Source organism: Trachypithecus francoisi, unplaced genomic scaffold, assembly GCF_009764315.1.
Source record: "Trachypithecus francoisi isolate TF-2019V2 unplaced genomic scaffold, Tfra_2.0 Lachesis_group18, whole genome shotgun sequence".
NCBI lineage: Eukaryota > Metazoa > Chordata > Mammalia > Primates > Cercopithecidae > Trachypithecus > Trachypithecus francoisi.
The window spans coordinates 15,410,978-15,433,107 of NW_022681463.1; the positions used below are offsets into that span (position 1 = coordinate 15,410,978).

Genomic DNA, 22,130 nt, shown 5'->3' on the forward strand with positions numbered 1-22,130 from the left:
TTCAATAGAATTACTTCTACCTGCATTAAGAGAAGGCCCCTTCTCCATTCTGGGAGGCTGGGTCAGGGTCACAAGGGACTCCTGATATATTTTTTTCCTTCTTATCATTGCTTGAAAAGTGCCAGTCCAAAGACAGCACCACAAAAGGTGGCCCAGCAGCTATGCAGGGCAATGGTTCGTGTTTCACAGCAAGCACAGAACTGTGTGTGCTGCGGTTGCCATGCCCTGTCCAAACTGAAGTTCTGAGCCAAATGCTTCAGCTTCAGGGTCTGTCTGGATGCAGAACTTGGGGAGACGGCAGGGCACTTGTTTTGAGAGGGCTGGAAAGCGTCGATATGCCCTCTGTAGCCCGCTGAACCACTGGATACACGTCTCCTGGAAAGACTCGTATTCAAATAAATTCAGTGTTTTCACCCTGAGGGGAGGGAAGTGTCCCTGTTTATATTTGGAGTATGCCACTCCCTGCTCAGGGAAAGTGCCTGTCTTCAGGTCACTGGGGCTGGTTTCTGTGGCCTCGGCCTCTTTTCTAAATGCTTCACAGTCTCTAGTCACACACGCAGACCCCTCAAGTGCAGTGCACGAGGGATGGCGAGAATCAGTGAAAATCAGCACATTTAATACTAAGAGTTCGGAAACATATTGTAAGAAAAATTTAAGATCCAAATAAAATAATATTTATATACTGCATATTCTGCAGAAAACAATTCATTAAGGCAAATGTGAAATCGCCTTAAATTTGCATTAGAAATCTAGACAGCCCACGGATGGATGTGAAAACAAAATACTGAAGCAATGGTGAGGCTGTTCACATAATATATTTATTAGGAACAAAGGAGATGCCATATATTCTTGAGCATGCCTGGGGCTGCAGCAGGCTTTCTATTGCTCGTGTCTTCTGTAAATGAACAGAAGTAATCATGTAGTGTTCTAGAAGAGGGCAGCGATGAGGACCTCTAAATTATCAGGAAGTAGTGTCCATTCCATTGTCATGAAAAACCATTGTCACAGTTGGCAAATATACATTGTTATGTAAATGTCCATTCTTGAGGGGCAAAGAAAAAATATATACACACGTATACACACACACAGAAAAAGAGAGAGAGAGAGGTCTTTGACACCTATGCTGGCTCGAAAGTCTTCTCCTCCAAAAACGACTGCATCTAGAAAGAGACCTACTTGAGGCCCGATCTTTAGGGTTTCTTCACACACTGCCTGTAAAAGAGCAGAACAGAACCAAGTCTCACGGAAACGCGTGCGTCAGAGGGAAGAGGCACGGTGCCTTTCAGTAACAGGACGACCTGACTCTTAACACAGTTTGGCTGAAGGCAGTCCTAAAAACGCAGTCCAAATTTACCCCTTTCAAAAGATATTTAATATTATCCAAGATAAGTATATTGTATATAATTGCTTTGTTTAATGGATTATATTAATATAGTTATAATGTCCAAATTGTAGTTCATTTCATTTTTGGAGAAACTTTGAGTTAATTCATTTTGCTTGCGCTATAAGTTATTTATATCTTTCCAGAATTTGTTTTTGCTTTAAGAGACTCTCATAAAACCACAGGGGAGAAGGAAGGAATTTTAAAATCAAACTAATTGAATTATTTGCATTAGGATCAAGCACATGGTCTCAGGATTAAAGACAGTACAAAAACCTGCAACTCCAGAGGGGAAAATAAAAATGCAACAAGTCATCCAAGATGTGTTCATAAAGCAACTTCGACATTTATATATGAAAGTCAAGGCAAATACCATTCGTCATAGACATAACCATGAATCTTGAAAGGTGGAGATATAACCTGCTAATATATGTGGGTGGGAAAGAAACGAGGAACCGGTGGAGACACTGTTGATTAATTTCAGACATTCTAAGTGCTTCTAAGTACATTATGGAATAAAATAGCGAAGCAGTGCTTAAAAATTAAATCACTGGATGAATCTGGTTGCATCTAAGGGTTATGCTTTTGATTATATTCTCAGGATTCTGGGGCTGGCTGGTAGAATTTATGGTTAGTTGTGTAAACAAGCAGCCCACAGGACAAGTCTTGACGCAGCTCCCCAAACATTTGCACTCGACCCCCTTCCACACATCCCAAGGCCTCAAAGTTGCCGCTCACATATTCTCTCTCCAGTATAGTTCGACCATGTTTTTTTCTGTTGTTTTTAGTTATTTCTTTGCTCCTGCCTTCTGTAGGGGCTGGGGTGGGGGGTGGGAGTCTAGGAACTCTGAAAGGGGGTGCTAGATTGATGTTTGCAGGTCAGGTGGAATGAGAGGCATATTTTGGAAAATAATATAAATGCCCCCTGATAAACGAGAAAAAACGAGCTAGCTCTGAATTTGTTAAGGCAGGTAGTTTAGTGCAACCACACACACAGCGGTTGAAAACACTTGGCTCAGCTAATATTCCCGCATGTATATTAGAAGATATTCGATGTTCTAATGTGGCAAATTGAAAAAATGTACTGCAAATTATTTGTGTGTATGAACTTACAAATAATAATCTTCTCTGCTAGCCATTACTGATAATGTTGCTACAGAGAGGGCAGAAAATTTCCCAATGAAAAGACAATTGATAGAAAAGAACATTTCAAAGTTAATTCATAAGGGTGACAAAATAAATTTTCATGTACATTTAGTCTATAAATGCAATAATTCAAGGCATATAATTACAGTGATTAATTAAAATTGTTACTAGGAATATATAAATGCTTCATTTAAATATTTTGGACTGGGAAGCTTTCTCTTCTACTTAACTGATTTCATTGTTTTCTAAGATGCTGGTAACTTGGTTTTCGGACTATTACAGATAACAAATGGTGTTCAATGTTTCCTTTGCTTATAAATCTTTCTAGAAACACATTTTAAGAAGATGTTAAAATTGAAAGCAAAAGTTCTCTTTAGGTGATAAATAAAATGCTAACTTATTAACCATATTATGGCTTTCTTACCTTAAAATTGAGCAAACCCATTGCAGTTTCCACAAAAGGGATTAAATTCATTGGTTGTTCAAGTTTTCGGCCTTTTAAGTGGAATGAAAATTTGTCTGCAAACTAAAATCAGAAGTGTCATAGGTGATTAGTGGGGAAAAAATGTACAATCACGGAAATGTAGACACAGAAGTAGTATTTAAGTCTTTGACTTGAGGAAGTAATATCCAAGCCCCTTTCGTCCACACAAAAGAATTTTTTTAAAAAAGAAGAAGACCAAAGAAAAAGGTAATGAAGTTCCCACCAAACTCAATAGTAAAATCCCAAGGATTACAATTTTTTTCTCCCAAAGGAGCACCTTGAGGCCTAGGAGTTAGAACTGGAAGGAAAGAGTATAAACGCTTTCCCTGAAAACGTATTTACTGAAGGCCTCTTGCCCTCGCTTTGTTAAATGCAAATGGTAGGCCCTTAAAACAATGAAGTCTTCCTCTACCTGCCAGTCTGCTTTTGTTTCGTGCCCAGTACTGACATCAGTGTAAATGTTCAGCAGCCTTCTACGTGGAGTCCATATTATTCATTATAGCACCATTACCCTTTGTTCAGAAGGTTTTTCTTCATAATTTTTTAGCTTACCTAGGAAGACCTTAAAAAGGAAGTTTAATTCTTTGAAGACCAAAGCTCGCCAATTTTTTCCATGAGACCAGTTCACAGCTAGCTCTGTGCTGCCAGTGGGGTAGCCCAAATTCCAAAATCTATCATCTGGAAACATACAAAAGCTCTTGCCCAGATTCCTCCCCCCCTTCAAAAGAGGGAAAAACACACTCTAAATTGTAAATCTATAATGCCTATCTAGATCTAATAAGATGTGGGGAGATAGAAAAGAAATACAGGTATGATAAAGATATTTTTGTAAATAAAGATGAAAACATATATATCCATTTTAAATTTAAGGAATATTCAGCCATTAATAGATATCAAAGGAAAAGGGAATTTTAATCATCTCTCCATTCAGTCTCAGTTGGGTAAATCATATCTAAGAGATTTGCATAAATATAAACCATCAAAGACTTTTCATCTTCAAAGGGGGTTTCAAGACCCTATAAGCTTTGTACTGTAATCATCACAGGTCAGCACCCTGCAGGAATAAGGCTGCTATGGCAACATAAAAAAACTAATGCTTAAGGCTTAGCATAATATTCTGACTAATAGAAAGGAAACTCATTTGAAAAGCTGGCAGCCTATTTACCAGAAGCGGGATTAGAGGTGTTATTTCCCCTTCTAGCTGCCCCCTCCTTGCCGGTGCACCACCCCCCTAAAAAATCTAATCACTGGGATCTTTAAAAAGCTTTTGAGCAATTTGCAGTAACTTTACAATTAGGCTAAAATAAATCACAGCTTTCAGTAATGCAGAATTATTCCCAGTTGCTCCCACTGCCCCCCTTCAAAGGACATCATCATCACCTCCTTAGTAACTTTTCAAGGGAAGGAATAACTCAACCACAATAGCAAGAAGGAGCAGAGGGCGACAATTTAAGGGGATAAAATGTATAGTATTTGATGTAGATGAAAATAAAACATAATTCATTTCTCATTTATGCTAGAAAGTGGTAGCACAGTATTAGTGGTTTTGGTGTTAAAAATGTAGTAGGGATTTTTTTTTCATTAAAAAAAGAAAACTTGTGAAGTGACTTGCCCCATTCTTTGTGATGACAGTTATAACTACAAAAATCATGGACTTTAAACCAAGTCAATGCTTTACAATATATTCCCTGTTCCTAGTGAGAACACCACTAATGCCTTTTGTTTTTAAGCCAATAGGGGCATTTAAAAATTAAATATTCTGGCCCATCCTCCTCTTCCTCCTCCCCCGCTCTTTCTTAAAAAATTGCATTAAGTACTAACACAAAAGGTAACTAGTGGAGAAGTTTCAATTAATTTTTTCAAAAGGAGACGATTAAATGTTTCCGGCCTGGTAAAGTGTTCATTTCAGTGAGGTGGAGGGGACTGGGGTAGGGGGAGGAGAAGAAGGGGGAGAAATCACAAAGAGATTGGGGAGGAGATGAAGTAGCAGGGCTCAGCAATTCTTTCAATTCCAGTGCACACCCAATAGTGTGTTGGAAGAATGCACACTGTTCGGGATTTGTGGGAGAATTGTCCCATGACAAAGGAGGCAGGGTTACGCTTGTTATAGTCCAATAAGCCGTGCCAGTCAAACAAGAACCCACACTAGCGACAAAAGGCGAGCAAGAGATTCTCACACAAAAGAAAACAAGTAAGCCCATCTTTCAGTTGTGCATCAGGCTCTGGGTTTTATGCTTCACATAAATACAAACGGAGAGGAAAAAATAAACAGCCAAAAGGACTTCTGTTAACTAGAAGTCCTATTTAAATTTCTGTATGTGTCTCACTTCCAAGGATTTAAAACAGTGAACAGAAGCCATAGCTGAAGGCTGGCTGGGTCTCCCCCTCCCCCGTCTGAAATTAAGGGTAATAACGGTGATAAATAGGCATTAACTATGAAACCAAAAGGGAACAGTGACTTCAGAGTCCATTTCAATCAACTTAAGACATATCTGAATGGGCTCAGGGCCCTCCAGGATATTAACATACTCTAACTAGTATCTCCCAGCTTCTGAGGGTAACCCTGGAGAGAAGAACTCCAGCTTAGTCAACAAATACCGGTCCTTGAATACGTGTCTTCGAGAAGGATCCAACACAGAGCTGTCCAAAAGAAACTGTATAGCAGCAGCTACATATGTAATTTTAAATTTTCTTGTAGCTACATTAAGAGGGTAAACTGAAACAGGTGAATTTAATTTTAATAGTGTCTTGCATTCAACCCAACAGATCCCAAATGTTATTTCAATGTGTAATCAATATAAAAATTACGGAGATAGTTTACATTCTCTTTTTGTCCTCTCGGTGAGTCCCAAGTCTTCAAAATCGAGTGTGTATTTTGCACTTCCAGCACATCTCAATTTGTGCTGGCCACATTTCAATGCTCAGAAGCCACATGTCATAGTGGCCGTGGCGCTGGGCAGCGCAGACCTGACACACTGGGTGCATTCAGCGGGTGAGCAGTTTCATAGGTGCTATGACAACTCAGGGTATTGCTGTGGTGGCAGCCACAGCCTCAGAAGTAATACTAGATGTGGCTTCCACGAAACCACCACTGACCACGTGCCCCGACCACAAATGCTTCCAGTTTTCACACCTCACAGGCCCCAGAATCACACATTCTCTGCCCCAGAATGACACAGTGAAATGTTATTTTATTCAGTGGAGATCTGCAGAAGAATAGCGACCCTCAAATAAAATCTAGCCCCTCCACCCTTTGTCAATTAAAACAATCATAGTGTAATTAGGCCCATTTCAAAAGTTTTCTTAAGTAATTTGACATGCCAACCACTTTACATTTCAGGTTTTTATTGGCTGAAAAGTCTGTCATGAAACACAAACACACCTGTCAGCAATTTAAAAAGGATGCACTAGAGAACTGCTCAGGAAATAATATCAGTGCTAATTAAAACCACTAGTTAAAAGCTTCCTGTTCATTCCTCCAGTTGCCCTAAAGAGTGACCTTTTCCTCCCCTTCTTTGGGTTCATTTTTTCATATGCAGCAAATGTGCCCTCCCTGCCTGGGATGATTTCAGATGAATCTCAGTAAGGGCCACTTACATCACTGCTCTTCCAGGTGGAGGCCTTGGCTTAGGGCCGGGCAAGGTGGAGGAAGGGATGAGATTCTCGGGCAACCTAGTTTCCAGGGATTACTCTAGGAGGACTACTGAGGAGGTTGTTCTGGCCAAACCACACATCCAATTAGGAAGCGAAGCATCATTTCAAAAGTGCATTTGGGCAAAGGCGAATTTTCCTTGTGTGAAAGAAACAGATTCTTGCGCTTACTGCTTTTTCTCAAATCCCTTCCTCTTTGCTCTGTGCGTGCATTTTCCAAGCCTGTGGCACCCAGATCCCTTCTTCTTGCTGCTCCTCCTTAGCTGCTCTTGAGTCTTTTTGAGACGGAGTCTCACTCTGTGGCCCAGACCGGAGTGCAGTGGCCCAATCTCGGCTCACTGCAAGCTCCGCCTCCCGGGTTCCCGCCATTCTCATGCCTCAGCCTCCCGAGCAGCTGGGACTACAGGCGCCCGCCACCACGCCCAGCTAATTTTTTGTGTTTTTAGTAGAGATGGGTTTTCACCGTGTTAGCCAGGATGGCCTCGATCTCCTGACCTCGTGATCCGCCCGCCTCGGCCTCCCAAAGTGCTGGGATTATAGGCGTGAGCCACCACGCCCGGCCTCTCCTGAGTCTTAAAGCAAAGCATTAGCTACTCACCCACTGGATTTCTTCAGGACTTTCCACCTTTGGTAGCATCAGGCTGGAAGGAAGGACCCGGGATTGCAAAAGGGTCTCTAGGTCTTCTTCCGCCAGACCGCTGGAAACGGAGTTGACTCTCACACATTTTTCAGTAGAACCCAGATCAAAGTCTTCAAGAGTTTTTACAATTCTCAGTCGAGCTTCATTCTATAAGTGTCAATAAAAAGTGTATTGTTATTTTTATCATTGAGGGGAGCACCATCAAATCGTTTATGAAACTGTTACGTGGATTCAGAGTCTGAACGCCACTACTCTCTCTACACATTTCCTGTCCACCAAACAAGTAATATTTGAAAGAAGTCGTCCAGTCTGAAAGGTGAGCAGTTGATTTCTAGGCTTCATTCGCCATAGCTGTAACATAGCCGAGACGCACTGCAATGCCACAGTGGGAGTGTCGTCTTTCTCATTAGCATTGCTTCCCAATTGGAAGGGGAAAATAGTTAATGGGTAATTTTTCACTGATTGAGCATTAACTAAGTGCTAAGCATGGTTCTATGTTCTTTACCTGCACTTTCTCATTTAATAAACATAAGAAATTGGCTAACATCTAGATTGTGGCCACCTCGTCTGTCAGCTTCTTCACATTAGGGAAAAAATAAGGATTTTTCTTTTTCCACATGCATCATGCTTTTTTTTACTCACTATTTTATTGCAACTGAGTTGAATCTTGACATTCAATTAAGAAGATGCTCACAGGAATCTGACAATGCATACTACAAAAAAAGCTCCCACTTCTTCAGGTGGAAGGCAAGGAATCCCTTCATGAAGGGCTTGACAAATACATTTTTTTCTTTGACTTGACAGGCTCTGCTCCACAGTTCAGAAAAGCTGAAAGGCTGAAAGTCTGCTTCAGTATTTGAACTGTCCCCAGAAAAACTATATGAAACCAAGTCTGTTATTTATTGGTTTCAGCTTGGGGGTGATGAAGGTGGGCTGGGGGAGAGAAAGAAGTGCATGGAAAGGGTGAGGGCTGGAGTCAAGAGAAAGAAAGCACTTGGGGTCATTACTTCCTGCCAATTTCAGTTTCAAAAGCAAACTCCTCCAACTTGCCAACAGCCCTCAACAAATTCTCATTGTCAGAATGAACACTTATCAAAAGTAGTTTCATTTGGGAAGGATTTTTATGATACTAATAAAACTTTAAAGCTTCTCACTGCTGATGAATGTAGTTTAAAAAAAAGTCTCAACAATACATAGCCATTTGAAAAGCAATACTGATCTAGAAAAATAGCAAACCAAAGTAGAGACAAAAAAGATTCATTTAAGCCAATATTGAGTCTTCAGTCCAAGCAACAAGACAACCCAGGACAGTAGATTTAAACCAGACAGATGTGGGTGTATGAGCAGGGAGGAGCAAGGAAGGCTTCCAAATGTGGTCTGAGTTAAACAATGTGAGGAAACGGTCGCTTAGAGTTGTCAGGTCAGATGGAAAGAGTACCTAAGACAGTTTAGGACCACTCTGTGAAGTCCTGATTTACCGAGCTTCAGCTGCCAATAATTAGGCCAAGCTTAGATAAAAGCAACAGAGAGCTCAGACTAGCTAAAGTCAGAGATGATGCAGCCAAAAATGGCTTGGTTCCACATCATACCTTTGTTTTATTCCATAGACATAAAACTCGCCCACTTGCTCTACCATGCGCTCTTTTTTTTTTTTTTTTTTTGAGATAGAGTCTCACTCTGTCACCCAGGCTGGAGTGCAGTGGCGTGATCTCGGCTCACTGCAATCTCTGCCTCCGGAGTTCAAGTGATTCTCCTGCCTCAGCCTCCCGAGTAGCTGAGCCTACAGGCACCCACCACCACACTCAGCTAAGTTTTGTATCTTTAGTAGAGAAGAGATTTCACTGTGTTGGCCAGGCTGACCTCGAATTCCTGATCTCAGGTGATCCACCCACCTCAGCCTCCCAAAGTGCTGGGATTACAGGTGTGAGCCATGGCGCCCGGCCCTAAATATGAAAATCTTGAAGGTGAAGGGCAGAAGTTAGCTCAGTATCTTGGCTCTAAAGCTGTCTAGAGCTGCTGGGAGAAATACTTGAGTTCTGGCCCGGCACGGTGGCTCACACCTGTAATCCCAGCACTTTGGGAGGCTGAGGGGACGGATCGCCTGAGGTCAAGAGTTCGAGACTGGCTTGGCCAACATGGTGAAACCCCATCTCTACTAAAAATACAAAAATTAGCCGGGCGTGGTGGCGCGTACCTGTAGTTCCAGCTACTCGGGAGGCTGAGGCAGGAGAATCGCTTGAACCCAGGAGGTAGAGGTTGCAGTGAGCCGACACTGCACTTCTGCACTCCAGCACAGGACACAGAGCAAGACTTCATCTCAAAAATGAAAACAAGCAAAACAAAAAACTCTTCCAGCTTTTTCAAAGGCACATTTAGATCCATGGCTGTGGACAATCTAAAGCATGTTCTGCTCTGTGTAGCCTATGCAGCTACAAAAAAAACGAGATTGCTGGAGTTTGGCAATATAACTTTCAGGTTCCCTTTTAATAGCTAAGTCAACCTTGCAAAGAGTCTACTGGGACAGTATGAATGGAAAACTGAAGGGAACTCACTCGATTTTTTAGGCCATATTACATTTTAAAGCTTAAATTATTTGAGTCATCTTCTCCATCATCTAATTTGCATGTGTGTTCAAGGATGTGGGATCCCTGGCAACATCAACTTCCTAAATTTTTTTTTTTTTTTTTTGAGAGGGAGTCTCGCTCTGTCGCCCAGGCTGGAGTGCAGTGGCTGGATCTCAGCTCACTGCAAGCTCCGCCTCCCGGGTTCCCGCCATTCTCCTGCCTCAGCCTCCCGAGTAGCTGGGACTACAGGCGCCCGCCACCTCGCCCGGCTAGTTTTTTGTATTTTTTAGTAGAGACGGGTTTCACCGGGTTAGCCAGGATGGTCTCGATCTCCTGACCTCGTGATCCACCCGTCTCGGCCTCCCAAAGTGCTGGGATTACAGGCTTGAGCCACCACGCCCAGCCCCCCTAAATTGTTAATGTTGATTGGTGTCAAACAAAATCTGATCTCGAAGCTGTTTGGCTTCACTTGGATTTGAAGGGACTGTTTGTTCAAAGCTCATGTTCTAAACCTGTTTGCGATTTTTATCTAAAGTCAGATTGCCATGGTTTCAGCACATTCCAGTTTACTTAGCAAAATTTGGCCCTTGTGAAATTGGCTGCAAATTAAGTACCTAATTCCAATTTTAGGCATAATCTGATTAGTACTTTTCATATTATAATAATGAGCAGTGGCCGGGCGCGGTGGCTCAAGCCTGTAATCCCAGCACTTTGGGAGGCTGAGACGGGCGGATCACGAGGTCAGGAGATCAAGACCCTCCTGGCTAACATGGTGAAACCCCGTCTCCACTAAAAATACAAAAAAACTAGCCGGGCGAGGTGGCGGGCGCCTGTAGTCCCAGCTACTGCGGAGGCTGAGGCAGGAGAATGGCGTGAACCCGGGAGGCGGAACTTGCAGTGAGCTGAGATTTGGCCACTGCACTCCAGCCCCGGCGACAGAGCGAGACTCCGTCTAAAAAAAAAAAAAAAAAAAAAAAGAGCAGTGAATACTCAGCATTTAAAAAATTTTGGCTCAGAATGAAAACCAAGCTCTTTCCACTTCATCATTCTGTACATTTCCAAAAAGAGAGGATGGCTTTTGAGGTATATTGCCATACAACACCCTTATTAACAGGCTGTTGCTTGTTACAATTTACATAAACCAAGTGTGCATCCCTCTGGTATATATCCCAAAACACTCAACAACTTCAGTGAATTTACCCCAACCAACGAGCATGTTGAATTTTTTTTTTTCTTTTTGGTATTTTCAGGGTGAAATATGTGACTGTGCTAGCAAACACGCCCATGCCATCTGTTGGGTTGGGAGGAAGGCAGTTTCTAAGAACAATTAAGTTTAGTTCTGGGTGTTCAGTTCGAGAGAGTCACAGTCCACCCAGTTGTGAAAAGAAACAAATTCTGTTCATTTTATTCTCTCACTTGTTCCCTCTCTCTCTGCAACACACTGTACTTCTTGCTAACAGCGCTCTCAGCTCTCTCTCATCTCCACCACCTCGTCCTTCACGCTTCACACTTTCCTTCATTTTTTCTCTCTTTCTTTGGCTCCTGGCTGGCTCTGACCATCCCTCCAATATCCATCTTAGGTGGATTAGCAAGAGGCCGTCTGGCTGACCCCGGCTCTCAGAAGGGCTCTCAGGGTGATCTCCTACGATTATTGGGAGGTAAGTGCTTCCTGGAGAAAGGAGAAAAAGGAAATTAAGGTAAAAGAGGCCACCCCAAAAAGAGCTTTTATGGGGGCTTTTATATTCTGGGAGCAATACAGCTTGCTTAAAATGAGGTTTCAGGGGGACTGCATTCTAAATATGTTAATGCTACAGGGCAGCCTCGGTGAGCCACTCTTACTGTGGAATGAACTTGTCCCCCAAGATCTGACAAGCTGGAAATGACTGAATAATGGAATTAAGGCCTTTATCAACAGTTACATTAGACCTTTGAAGTACCATAGTGTGTTCTGGATCATGTTTGATTCCAGAGGTGGACGCTGCCCAGGTCATAGAGGAAGTTGGCACAGATTACAATCTTTGCAGGCCCCCATTCTAAAAAGTGGTGTTCCCAAAGTTGCTGCATTCAATCGGTATTTCGTGCCATGCTGCTCAGTGCAGTGGACCAGTGGCTAATAAACTTGTCCTTATCCATAAGCCACCGTATTATGTGACTCTGTCTGGGCCAGGAACCAAGGCGTGCTATGATTTCAGAGACTGGATTCCTATCACCTGGGCAAGAGACACGCTCTGGTGACGTAAGAAAGCGGAGAAAACAACCATCACCAAAACCTGCAGACTCTGAAATTAAAGGAGAAAATATGCGTGCAGTTGGTTCAATTGGCACCCATTAAAGCTAATAACTAATCATCCTCGCAAGTTTCTAGCTCAGAATGATCAAATCTGCAACGAAAACAACATCCGTCCACTTTTACACTCCAGTGGAAGAGGTGGTCCCTCGCGGCAGGGCGGCACAGTCTCGCCATCTGGAGAATAAATCGAGTGTGAAGTACAGTATAGTTTGGGACCAAGCTCCGTGGCGGCAGCTCAGCAGTCAGTTCATTAGTTCCAAACTTCCAGGGATTAGAGCGGCATCAATTCTACTGTCGGATAGGATGAGACAGACAGGATACGAGATTCAAGGGGGACTGTGACAACCAAGAGGAGCCCCTTGGGCTTATTTATAAAACGACAAAGTATAAACATACCCCAATAAGTGCCTTAAATAATAGCATTATCACAGTTTCATAACATCTGAATTATCACCTTTCCCTTCGCCTCCCGGCCCCCGACTCAAACCTTGAATGTTAATATATAGTTGTTTTCAGAGGAAATGGCAGAGACAGCCCTGGGTGCAACAGGAACAACGAGAAAGCTACGTGCAACCCAAGATTTGGTAATTAAGAAATAGGAAAGACTTTCTAGACTCCAGGGAGATCCACAACATTTGTGATTAAAGAAAAGTACAATGAATATTTTCATCCTGCAAAAGGCAATTGCCATGCCACGTATTCAAAAACGTCAGTAAATTCTATCCCTTCTGAATTTGTCCATCTCATCCAATTTTCATTTTATCTAATGTGTAAAATGATGTCATATCACGGGCATGAAGTGGTCCAAATTTTGAGCAGAAAGCCCCAGGAGCATCTCTATGAAAATCTTACTGAAAATGTCAAGATCAAGTTTGGTTTAAAATAAAAACTGGAATGAATTTATTCTATTTAAGGATCGCCTTTTTCATATAACTTTTCATCAATTTGTATTTAAAAACAGCATTGCTTATGACATAGAAGATCATCGCTAGTCAATTATATTGAATTTTTCTCATAAATCTATAAAAATTTACTGTAATAATGATCACAGAGACTGTTGTAGTGAGTGCATTGAAAAAAAAGGCAAATGAATTCTCACTGATTATTACAACCTGGTCGTGTGTTTCATCAAGCAAGGTGAGTGTTGAGTTTTCTTTTTTTTTTTTTTTTTTTTTTTTTTTTGAGACGGAGTCTTGCTCTGCCGCCCAGGCTGGAGTGCAGTGGCCGGCTCTCAGCTCACTGCAAGCTCCGCCTCCCGGGTTCATGCCATTCTCCTGTCTCAGCCTCCCGAGTAGCTGGGACTACAGGCGCCCGCCTCATCGCCCGGCTAGTTTTTTGTATTTTTTAGTAGAGACGGGGTTTCACCGTATTAGCCAGGATAGTCTCGATCTCCTGACCTCATGATCCACCCGTCTCGGCCTCCCAAAGTGCTGGGATTACAGGCTTGAGCCACCGCGCCCGGCCATGAGTTTTCTATCCCATTATTTTTTCCACATGAAAAAGAAAACTTGGTTTGCCTGTTTTTGAAAAAAAGAAAACCTACAACTATATCGAATATACTGTATGTTAACTAGCTTAAAACTGTATGTGCTGATTCATCTTACAAAGCGTTACATGCCAGGCACCCTGTTTACTCTGAAAATGTAGATTTTGGCAGAGCAAAGTTTTTGATATGTTAATCATGAAACATACATTAAAACACAGGTTTATAGTGAAATGCTAAATTGGCTTTCATTCAAAAGACTAAGAAGGCTGAGGATGTGTATAGATGGGTAGCTTATAATATATAATTGGTAATTCTGCCCTTCAGAGATGTAATTGAAAAAGAGAGAACCTTACCAAAAAACTCCAACACTAAAATACAATAAATCTATGAAAAGAATTTGTTTTGAAGGTCTCCAACCAATTAAAATTTTTATTTTTTATTTTATTTTATTTTATTTTATTTTGAGACGGAGTCTCGCTCTGTCACCCAGGCTGGAGTGCTGTGGCCCTCTCTCAGCTCACTGCAAGCTCCGCCTCCCGGGTTCACGCCATTCTCCTGCCTCAGCCTCCCGGGTAGCGGGGACTACAGGCGCCGCCACCTCGCCCGGCTAGTTTTTTGTAGTTTTTAGTAGAGACGGGGTTTCACCGTGTTAGCCAAGATGGTCTCGATCTCCTGACCTCGCGATCCGCCCGTCTCGGCCTCCCAAAGTGCTGGGATTACAGGCTTGAGCCACCGCGCGCGGCCATAAAAATATTTTTAAAGATGTCAGAACAATGGCTTTGAGTCATACAAACCTATACATTTGTCAGAATCATAGAACATATACTTTAAATTTGTGCATTTCATTGTATATAAATTTCACCTCAAAAGCACAAAGAGAACTGTAAACAAATATTGAACTCCAGTCACTCATATGCCTGCAGGAGTACTTAAGGGGAAGTGTACTGCTGTCTGCAATTTACTTTGAAATGGATATATTAATACGAAGCAAATCAATGGATGGAGAGAGGGATGAATGGATGGTCAGATACAGATTAAGTCACGCAGAGTAAACATTAATGGGAGAATACAGGAGGTGCGTATATGGGTTTCTACTGTACAATCTTCCAACTTTTCTGATGCTTGAAATTTCTGCAATAAAATGTGGGGGGGAGGCCGGGCGCGGTGGCTCAAGCCTGTAATCCGAGCACTTTGGGAGGCCGAGACGGGTGGATCACAAGGTCAGGAGATCGAGATCATCCTGGCTAACCCAGTGAAACCCCGTCTCTACTAAAAAATACAAAAAACTAGCCGGGCGAGGTGGCAGCGCCTGTAGTCCCAGCTACTCCGGAAGCTGAGGCAGGAGAATGGCGTAAACTTGGGAGGCGGAGCTTGCAGTGAGCTGAGATCCAGCCACTGCACTCCAGCCTGGGCGACAGAGCGAGACTCCCTCTCAAAAAAAAAAAAAAAAAAAAAATGTGGGGGGAAAAGTTACCCTAAAACATTGACAAGTTTTGGAGCTGATTGATGCGTATATGGGAGTTCTTTACACTACTCTCTTTACATTTGCATATGTTTGAATATTTCCACAATAAAAAGTTAAAAACTATTCTAGTTAATGACTGAAACATCACTGTAGTTGTTATTTGTGAGAAATAATTTTGGTGACAATTACTTTTAGGTTTGTGATTTTGATAACAGCTTTAATGAGATAAAGTTCACATGGCATACAATTTACCTATGTGTACAATTCAGTGGCTGTTAGTGTATTCATAGAGTTGTACAGCCATTACCACAGTCAATTTTAGAACATAAGCCAGGCGTGGTGGCACACACCTGTAGTCTCAGCTGTTTGGGAGGCTGCAGTGGGAGGATCACTTGAGCCCAGGAGTTTGAGGCTGCAGTAAACTATGATTGCACCACTGCATTCTAGGCTAGGTGACAAAGCAACACTGCCTGAAAAACAACAACAAAAAAGGTATGTATCACCCCGAAAAGAAACCTCATACTTCTTAGCAAGTTACTCCCATTTCCCCAACCCTCCCAGATCTAGGCAACCACTATTCTACTTTCTGCCTCTATAGATTTGCTTATTCTGGAATGTATAAATGGAACCACAGAATAAGTAGTCTTCTCTGACTGCCTTCTTACACTTAGTATGTTTCAAGATTCATTCATGTTGTAGCACCTATCCATACTTATTCTTTTTTATTGCCAAAGTATATTCTCTTGTACAGATAGGTCACATTTTGTCCATTGTTAGTTAATGGACACCTGGCTTGTTTCCACTTTGTGGCTATTATGAGAAATGCTGCCATGGACATTCATGTACAGGTTTTTATATGGACATAGGTTTTCATTTCTCTTGGGCGTATACTTAAGAGAAAGTAGAATTCCTGGGTCATATGGTAACTGTATGTTTGACCTTTTGAGAAACTGTCTGCTATTTTCCAAAGTGGCTAAGCCAATTTCCTCTCCCACCAGCTGTGTGTGAGGGTTCCTTTCCACATGCTCGCCGACACTTACTACCATGTGTCTTTTTTATTCTAGTCATCCTCATGGGTATCACCAAGTGGTCCCTCATTGTAGTTTTGATTTGTGTTTCTCTGATGACTAATGATGTTGAGAATCCTTTCATGTGCTTATTGGCCATTTTTATATCTACTTTGGTGAACTATTTAAATCCTTAGCCCATTAAAAAATTGGGGCTATAGGCTGGGCGCGGTGTCTCACGCCTGTAATTCCACCACTTTGGGAGGCTGAGGCAGGCGGATCACGAGGTCAGGAGACCGAGACCATCCTGGCTAACACGGTGAAACCCCATCTCTACTAAAAATACAAAAAATTAGCCGGGCGTGGTGGCGGCGCCTGTAGTCCCAGCTACTCAGGAGGTTGAGGCAGGAGAATGGCGTGAACCTGGGAGGCAGAGCTTGCAGTGAGCCGAGATTGCGCCACTGCCCTCCAACCTGGGTGACAGAGCGAGACTCCGTCTCAAAAAAAAAATTGGGGCTATATGTATAAAATAAAGTTTTCCCTTTAAATTATCTTTAAATGGACAATGTGGCACCGATTACTTATGCAACATTGTCAACCATCACCACTATTTCCCAAACTTTTTTTTTTTTTTTGAGGTGGAGTTTCATTCTTGTTGCCCAGGCTGGAGTGCAATGGCGTGATCTTGGCTCACTGTAACCTTCGCCTCCCGTATTCAAGTGATTCTCCTGCCTCAACCTCCTGAGTAGCTGGGATTACAGATGTCCGCCACCACACCCAGCTAATTTTTGTATTTTTAGTAGAGACAGGGTTTTGCCATGTGGGCAAGGCTGGTCTCAAACTCCTGACCTCAGGTGATCCACTCAGCCTCCCAAAGTGCTGGGATTACAGGCATGAGCCACCACACCCGGCCTATTTCCAAAACTTTTAATCACCTCAAACAGAAACTCCATAACCATTAAACATCAACACTCTATTTTCCCCTGCCCCAGCTCCTGGTAACCCCTAATTTACTTTTTGTACCCATGAATTTGTCTCTTCTAGATATTTCCTATGAGTGAAATAATACTTGTTCTTTGGTTCTGGTTATTTCACTAAGCATAATAATGTTTTAAGGTTCATTCATGTCCTAGCATGTATCCAAACTTCACTCATTTTTATGGCTGAATAATATTCCATTTTATGTCTATTCCACACTTTGTTGATTCATTCATTTGCTGGCAGACGTTTGGGTTGCTTCATAATTGGTTATTGTGAATAACGCTGCTACGAACAGTGGCATATGGGTTTCTCTTTCAGTCCCTCTTTTCAATTCTTTTTTTTTTTATTTTTTTTTTTATTTTTTTATTTTTTTATTTTTTTTGAGACGGAGTCTTGCTCTTTCGCCCGGGCTGGAGTGCAGTGGCCGGATCTCAGCTCACTGCAAGCTCCGCCTCCCGGGTTTTACGCCATTCTCCTGCCTCAGCCTCCGGAGTAGCTGGGACTACAGGCAATTCTTTTGGGCATATACCTAGGAGTAGAATTGCTGGATCACACAGTAATTGTACTTTTAGTTTTTTTTTTTTTTTTTTTTTGAGGTGGAGTCTCGCTCTGTCACCCAGGCTGGAGTGCAGTGGCCGGATCTCAGCTCATTGCAAGCTCCGCCTCCCGGGTTCCCGCCATTCTCCTGCCTCAGCCTCCGGAGTAGCTGGGACTACAGGCGCCCGCCACCGCGCCCGGCTAGTTTTTTGTATTTTTTTTAGTAGAGACGGGGGTTTCACCGTATTAGCCAGGATGGTCTCGATCTCCTGACCTTGTGATCCGCCCGTCTCGGCCTCCCAAAGTGCTGGGATTACAGGCTTGAGCCACCGCGCCCGGCCGTACTTTTAGCTTTTTAAGGAACTGCCAAACTGTTTTCCACAGTGGCTGTACCATTTTGCCTTCCCATCAGCAGTGCACCAGGATTCATATTTCTCCACATCCTCACCAACACTTGCTATTTTCTGTTTTACTGATACAGTGTTTGTTTTTGGTCACAGCCATCCTAGTGGATGTGATGTGGTCGCTCAGTGGGTTTTGTTTTGCATTTCTCCAAATGGCTAATGATGCTGAGCATCTCTGTGTGTGCTTATTGGTCATCTGTTTTTATCTTCTTTGGATAATGTCTATTCAAGTCCCTTGTCCACTTTTAAACAGGCCTGTCTGTCTTTTTGTTGTTGAGTTTTAACAACATCATATAACAGTTCTTTAGATATTCTGGATATCAAATCCTTATCAGATAGATGACTTGAAAATGTTTTCTTCCATTCTGTAGCTATCTTTTCATTTTCTTGATGGTGTCCTATGAAGCACAAAAGTTACAATTTTACTAAAGTCCAATTATCTATTTTTCTTTGTTGATTGCACTTTTGCTATCATCTTGAGACCACTGACTGCCTAATCGAAGGTCACAAGATATATGCCTATGTCTTTCTCTAGGAGTTCAATAGTTTTAGCTATAACATTTAGCTCTTTGATACATTTTGAGTATATATATTTGCATATGGTGTGGGTTAGGGGGGATTGTGATATTTTTGTTTTGTATTTTCACTCTTTATTTTTCAACAAAAATACAATGCAATTCCCAGGGGAGAGAAAACTCCAGTGGAAAGAAGGGGCTTACTTCCATCTGCCTCCTTGCCTGCCTTGCCCTGGCCCTGACTGGCAACTGGCTGGTGCTGGCTCTCTGCTGCCATAGCCTTATCCATCACCTTCCCCTCTCTTCCTCCTCTTTACCTTGCCCTTTTTCCATCTCCTCCTGGTGGATTTTCCTTAACTATATGTGCCAGTCCTTTGGTATTTCTGTGAAGACCTTGACAGGCATCGTTATGGGCCTCTGAGGCACCTCCGTCTCAAACTCATAGGGCAGTGTGAAGCTGGTGCTGAGAAGATGCCCCTGGTGGGCAGGCACTGCTGATGTTTTATGATTCAGTAGTGTGGCTTTGAGGTACACTTTGCACAGATTTTTTTAAAGAGACAGGGTCTTGCTGTATCAGCCAGGCTGGAGAGCAGTGGCAGGATCATGGCTCACTGCTGCCTTGAACTCCCAGGCCCCAGCAATCCGCCCGCCTCGGCCTCCTGAGTAGCTACAACTACAGGCATGCACCACCATACCCAGATAATTATTTGTATTTTTTGTAGAGACAGTGTCTCCCTATGTTGCCCAGGCTGGTCTTGAACTCCCAGGCTCAAGCAATCCTCCCACCACGGCCTCCCGAGTAACTGGGACTACAGACATGCACTACCACACTTGGCTGCACACAACTTTTAAAAAAGACAAAGTATTTATATACCACAAGCTTACATTGTCTTTCTCAAGGTTTTTTTTTTTTTTTTCTCTTTTTTCTTTTTTTGAGATGGAGTCTCACTGTGTCTCTCAGGCTGGAGTGCAATGGCAGGATCTCAGCTCACTGCAACCTCCACCTCCCGAGTTCAAGCGATTCTCCTGCCTCAGCCTCCCGAGTAACTGAGATTACAGGTGCCCGCCACCATGCCTGGCTAATTTTTGTATTTTTAGTAGAGATGGGGTTTCACCATGTTGGCCAGGCTGGTCTCAAACTCCCAGCCTCAGGTGATCTGCCTGCCTTGGTCTCCCACAGTGCTCAGCCATCTTTCTCAGTACTATTAACAACCGCCACGCTCAGAATTGTCTGTGGTTGTGGAATCTGCTAGCTCATGGCTCTTCCCACTTTTACTCTGTGTTTTCACAGCCTCAGAGGGGCAAAGTTAGAATTTCTGGTTTCTAGCAGGGCAGCAGGGAGCCGGGACAATCTGTGGGCAGAGGAATGGGAGTGGTGCCTCCTGTCTCCGAGGGGTCCCAGGGAATAGGTGGCAGAAGGATCCAGAGGAAAACTGAAAAACGCAATCACTCATCTGGTTGTTTTATGTACTTACGGCCAAACATCCAGATACTTGAAGGCATTTAGATAACAAAGGATGTGTCCTTTTTTGTGTGATTCCCAAGAGAAAACTTCCTGAATACCATGCCCAGATTCTGCCTGATGACCCTGGTCTGGTACATTTAAAACTTTTATCCAGAGGGATTAATCAAATGCAATCCACTGCACCAGGTGCTGGGGACAGGTGTGGGGGATAGGGAAAAGATCCATAAATCACTCCCTGTTAAAGTCTGGGAATTTATCATCCACTTGTGGCGATGAAAGCCCCATGTAATGAGAAATGAAGTAACAGTTGGAGTTGGTGGAACAGATCCTGGGGCCCTTGGGACTTAGAAGCAGGGGATGGCACCTCAGGCTGAGAAGGGGGTTACAGGAGGGGAGTCTGGGACTCAGGTGGCCTCTGAAGACTGAACAAGATTTCAGTAAGTGCAGAGGAGGTGAGAGAGCCAGAAATGGGCAAAGGGTAGCAGCAGGAACAGTAAGGGAACAGCAAGGCGATGATTTGTACATATGAGGCTATGGAGGGAGGGAGCTTGAACAGGGAGACAGACAAACAGGCAGACAGAGAGACAGGCAGACAATGGAGAGCCCCGAAGGGTAGGGGCAGCCCAGGGCTTAGAGACACAAGGGATGAAGCTCCATTCCATGGAGGAGAAAGGACCATGGTGGTGACAGGTCATGACTCGCAGCTCAGTTGAGAAGCATCTCTGAGAAGCTGCCCTGCAGCCTTGCCTGCCTTCGGGAGGATCCACCCTCAAGCTGGGGGTGAGGGGGTGTCCCTGCTTACTCCACCTGCCCAAGAGTTCCATCCTTCGAAGGAGGGTCTGGAGCCCCAAAGCTACTCAATTTTGTCTTTGGAATGGGTGTCTGTACGTGGGTTTCTGATTTGGGGTCCTCAGTCCAGGGCACTAAAAGAGTTCCGGAAGCCCCAGAGTAGTGGCACGCAGACCTGCTCCCTGGCACGTGCCTTCTAATTGGTCTCGCTTAGCCCGTCCTCAGTGAGGAAAGAGAAGGTAGCTGCCTTCCCCAACTGACTGGTACAAAGTACAGCCTGGAGCAAAGCTGCTCTCTCTCTCTCAACTCGCTATATTTATGTTTCCCCCCTTCTCTGGGTTAGAGGAGGTAATTAACTGTTTTGGTTTAAAAGCCTCCTGCTGGGTCTCAGTCTGCGTGGGAGAATAAAAGTAAACAAGCAAAAGAGAACAGTGTCATCAAAGGACCTCGCACCTACCTTTCTTCATTATGAGGATGAAAACGTGCCTTTTTCCATGGGTGCCATGAATTACCTGTGCAGGGCAGGGTCCGCGGGCCTTTCACTCTTTTTAATGGTAAATCAAGAGTGATTGGCTCATAATTTAATGGGGCAGCTTTGCCATGGTTCTAGATGCACATCAGATAACAGACACGTCACCTGTCTCTGGCCTGAGCAGTTTAGAGGGATACTCACAACGTCTTTCAGCCAGTGACTCCCTCTAGTTCTCCACTGACCTGATATACATTACTGGAAACCAATCCAAATTGTCCCCTTCACACAGATATCAAAAACCAATTTGTTAAAAAAAAAAAAAAAAAAAAAAAAAGCAAACTTTTTTTCGTTTCTGTGGAGGAAAACACTCATTTCCCTGCCCATCACCAATTTTTGCAGGTACGAATTGGGCCCGCTTCTTTCTGAGGATGCCCTAAGGTGGGTTATGACGGACTCAGCTGTGCCCATGTTGCTGTGGGAGACTCCTGTCTGCATGCCAGCTGCTTCTACAACACTTCTCTAAGGTGCTGACATAAAGAATCTTGTCTCCATAAGTCAATTATAAAGTTTATCCATAGAAGTATAAATGTCTAATGACAAAACACACATAGCCTTGCAATTAAACAAACTGAGCCAATGCTAATTTCAGCCAGCAGCAGAAGCCAGTCCTTGACTTCTTGTCTTTTGGATGAAGCGCTGCCTTGTGTGGCAGAGCAGCATCCCAAACAAGGATTCTTTAGATTCAGCAGCATGCTAATTAGTCTCTTCCTGGAAGACACGAATGAAGAAATCAGGTAACACAATCAGCTATGTGATGGCAGGAATAGAACACAAAGAAATACTTCTTGCAGGT

At 43.2% G+C, this 22,130-nt stretch overlaps 1 protein-coding gene across 4 annotated transcripts in view; it reads right to left on the reverse strand.

Moving 5' to 3' along the window:
- The window catches only part of CLYBL (citramalyl-CoA lyase), a 298,175-nt gene that overhangs the window by 26,610 nt on the left and 249,435 nt on the right, over positions 1–22,130 (reverse strand). For 2 of the 4 annotated variants that reach the window (XM_033177359.1, XM_033177357.1), the window contains exons 3-5: positions 7,261–7,449; positions 2,952–3,053; positions 1,119–1,212 (exon numbers count right to left, since the gene is read on the reverse strand). In XM_033177359.1, the coding sequence (XP_033033250.1) occupies positions 1,119–1,212; positions 2,952–3,053; positions 7,261–7,449 (385 nt within the window). Of the gene's footprint in view, positions 1–1,085; positions 1,213–2,951; positions 3,054–7,260; positions 7,450–22,130 lie in introns of all 4 variants that reach the window. The other 2 variants (XM_033177358.1, XM_033177356.1) reach the window with 1 other exon arrangement.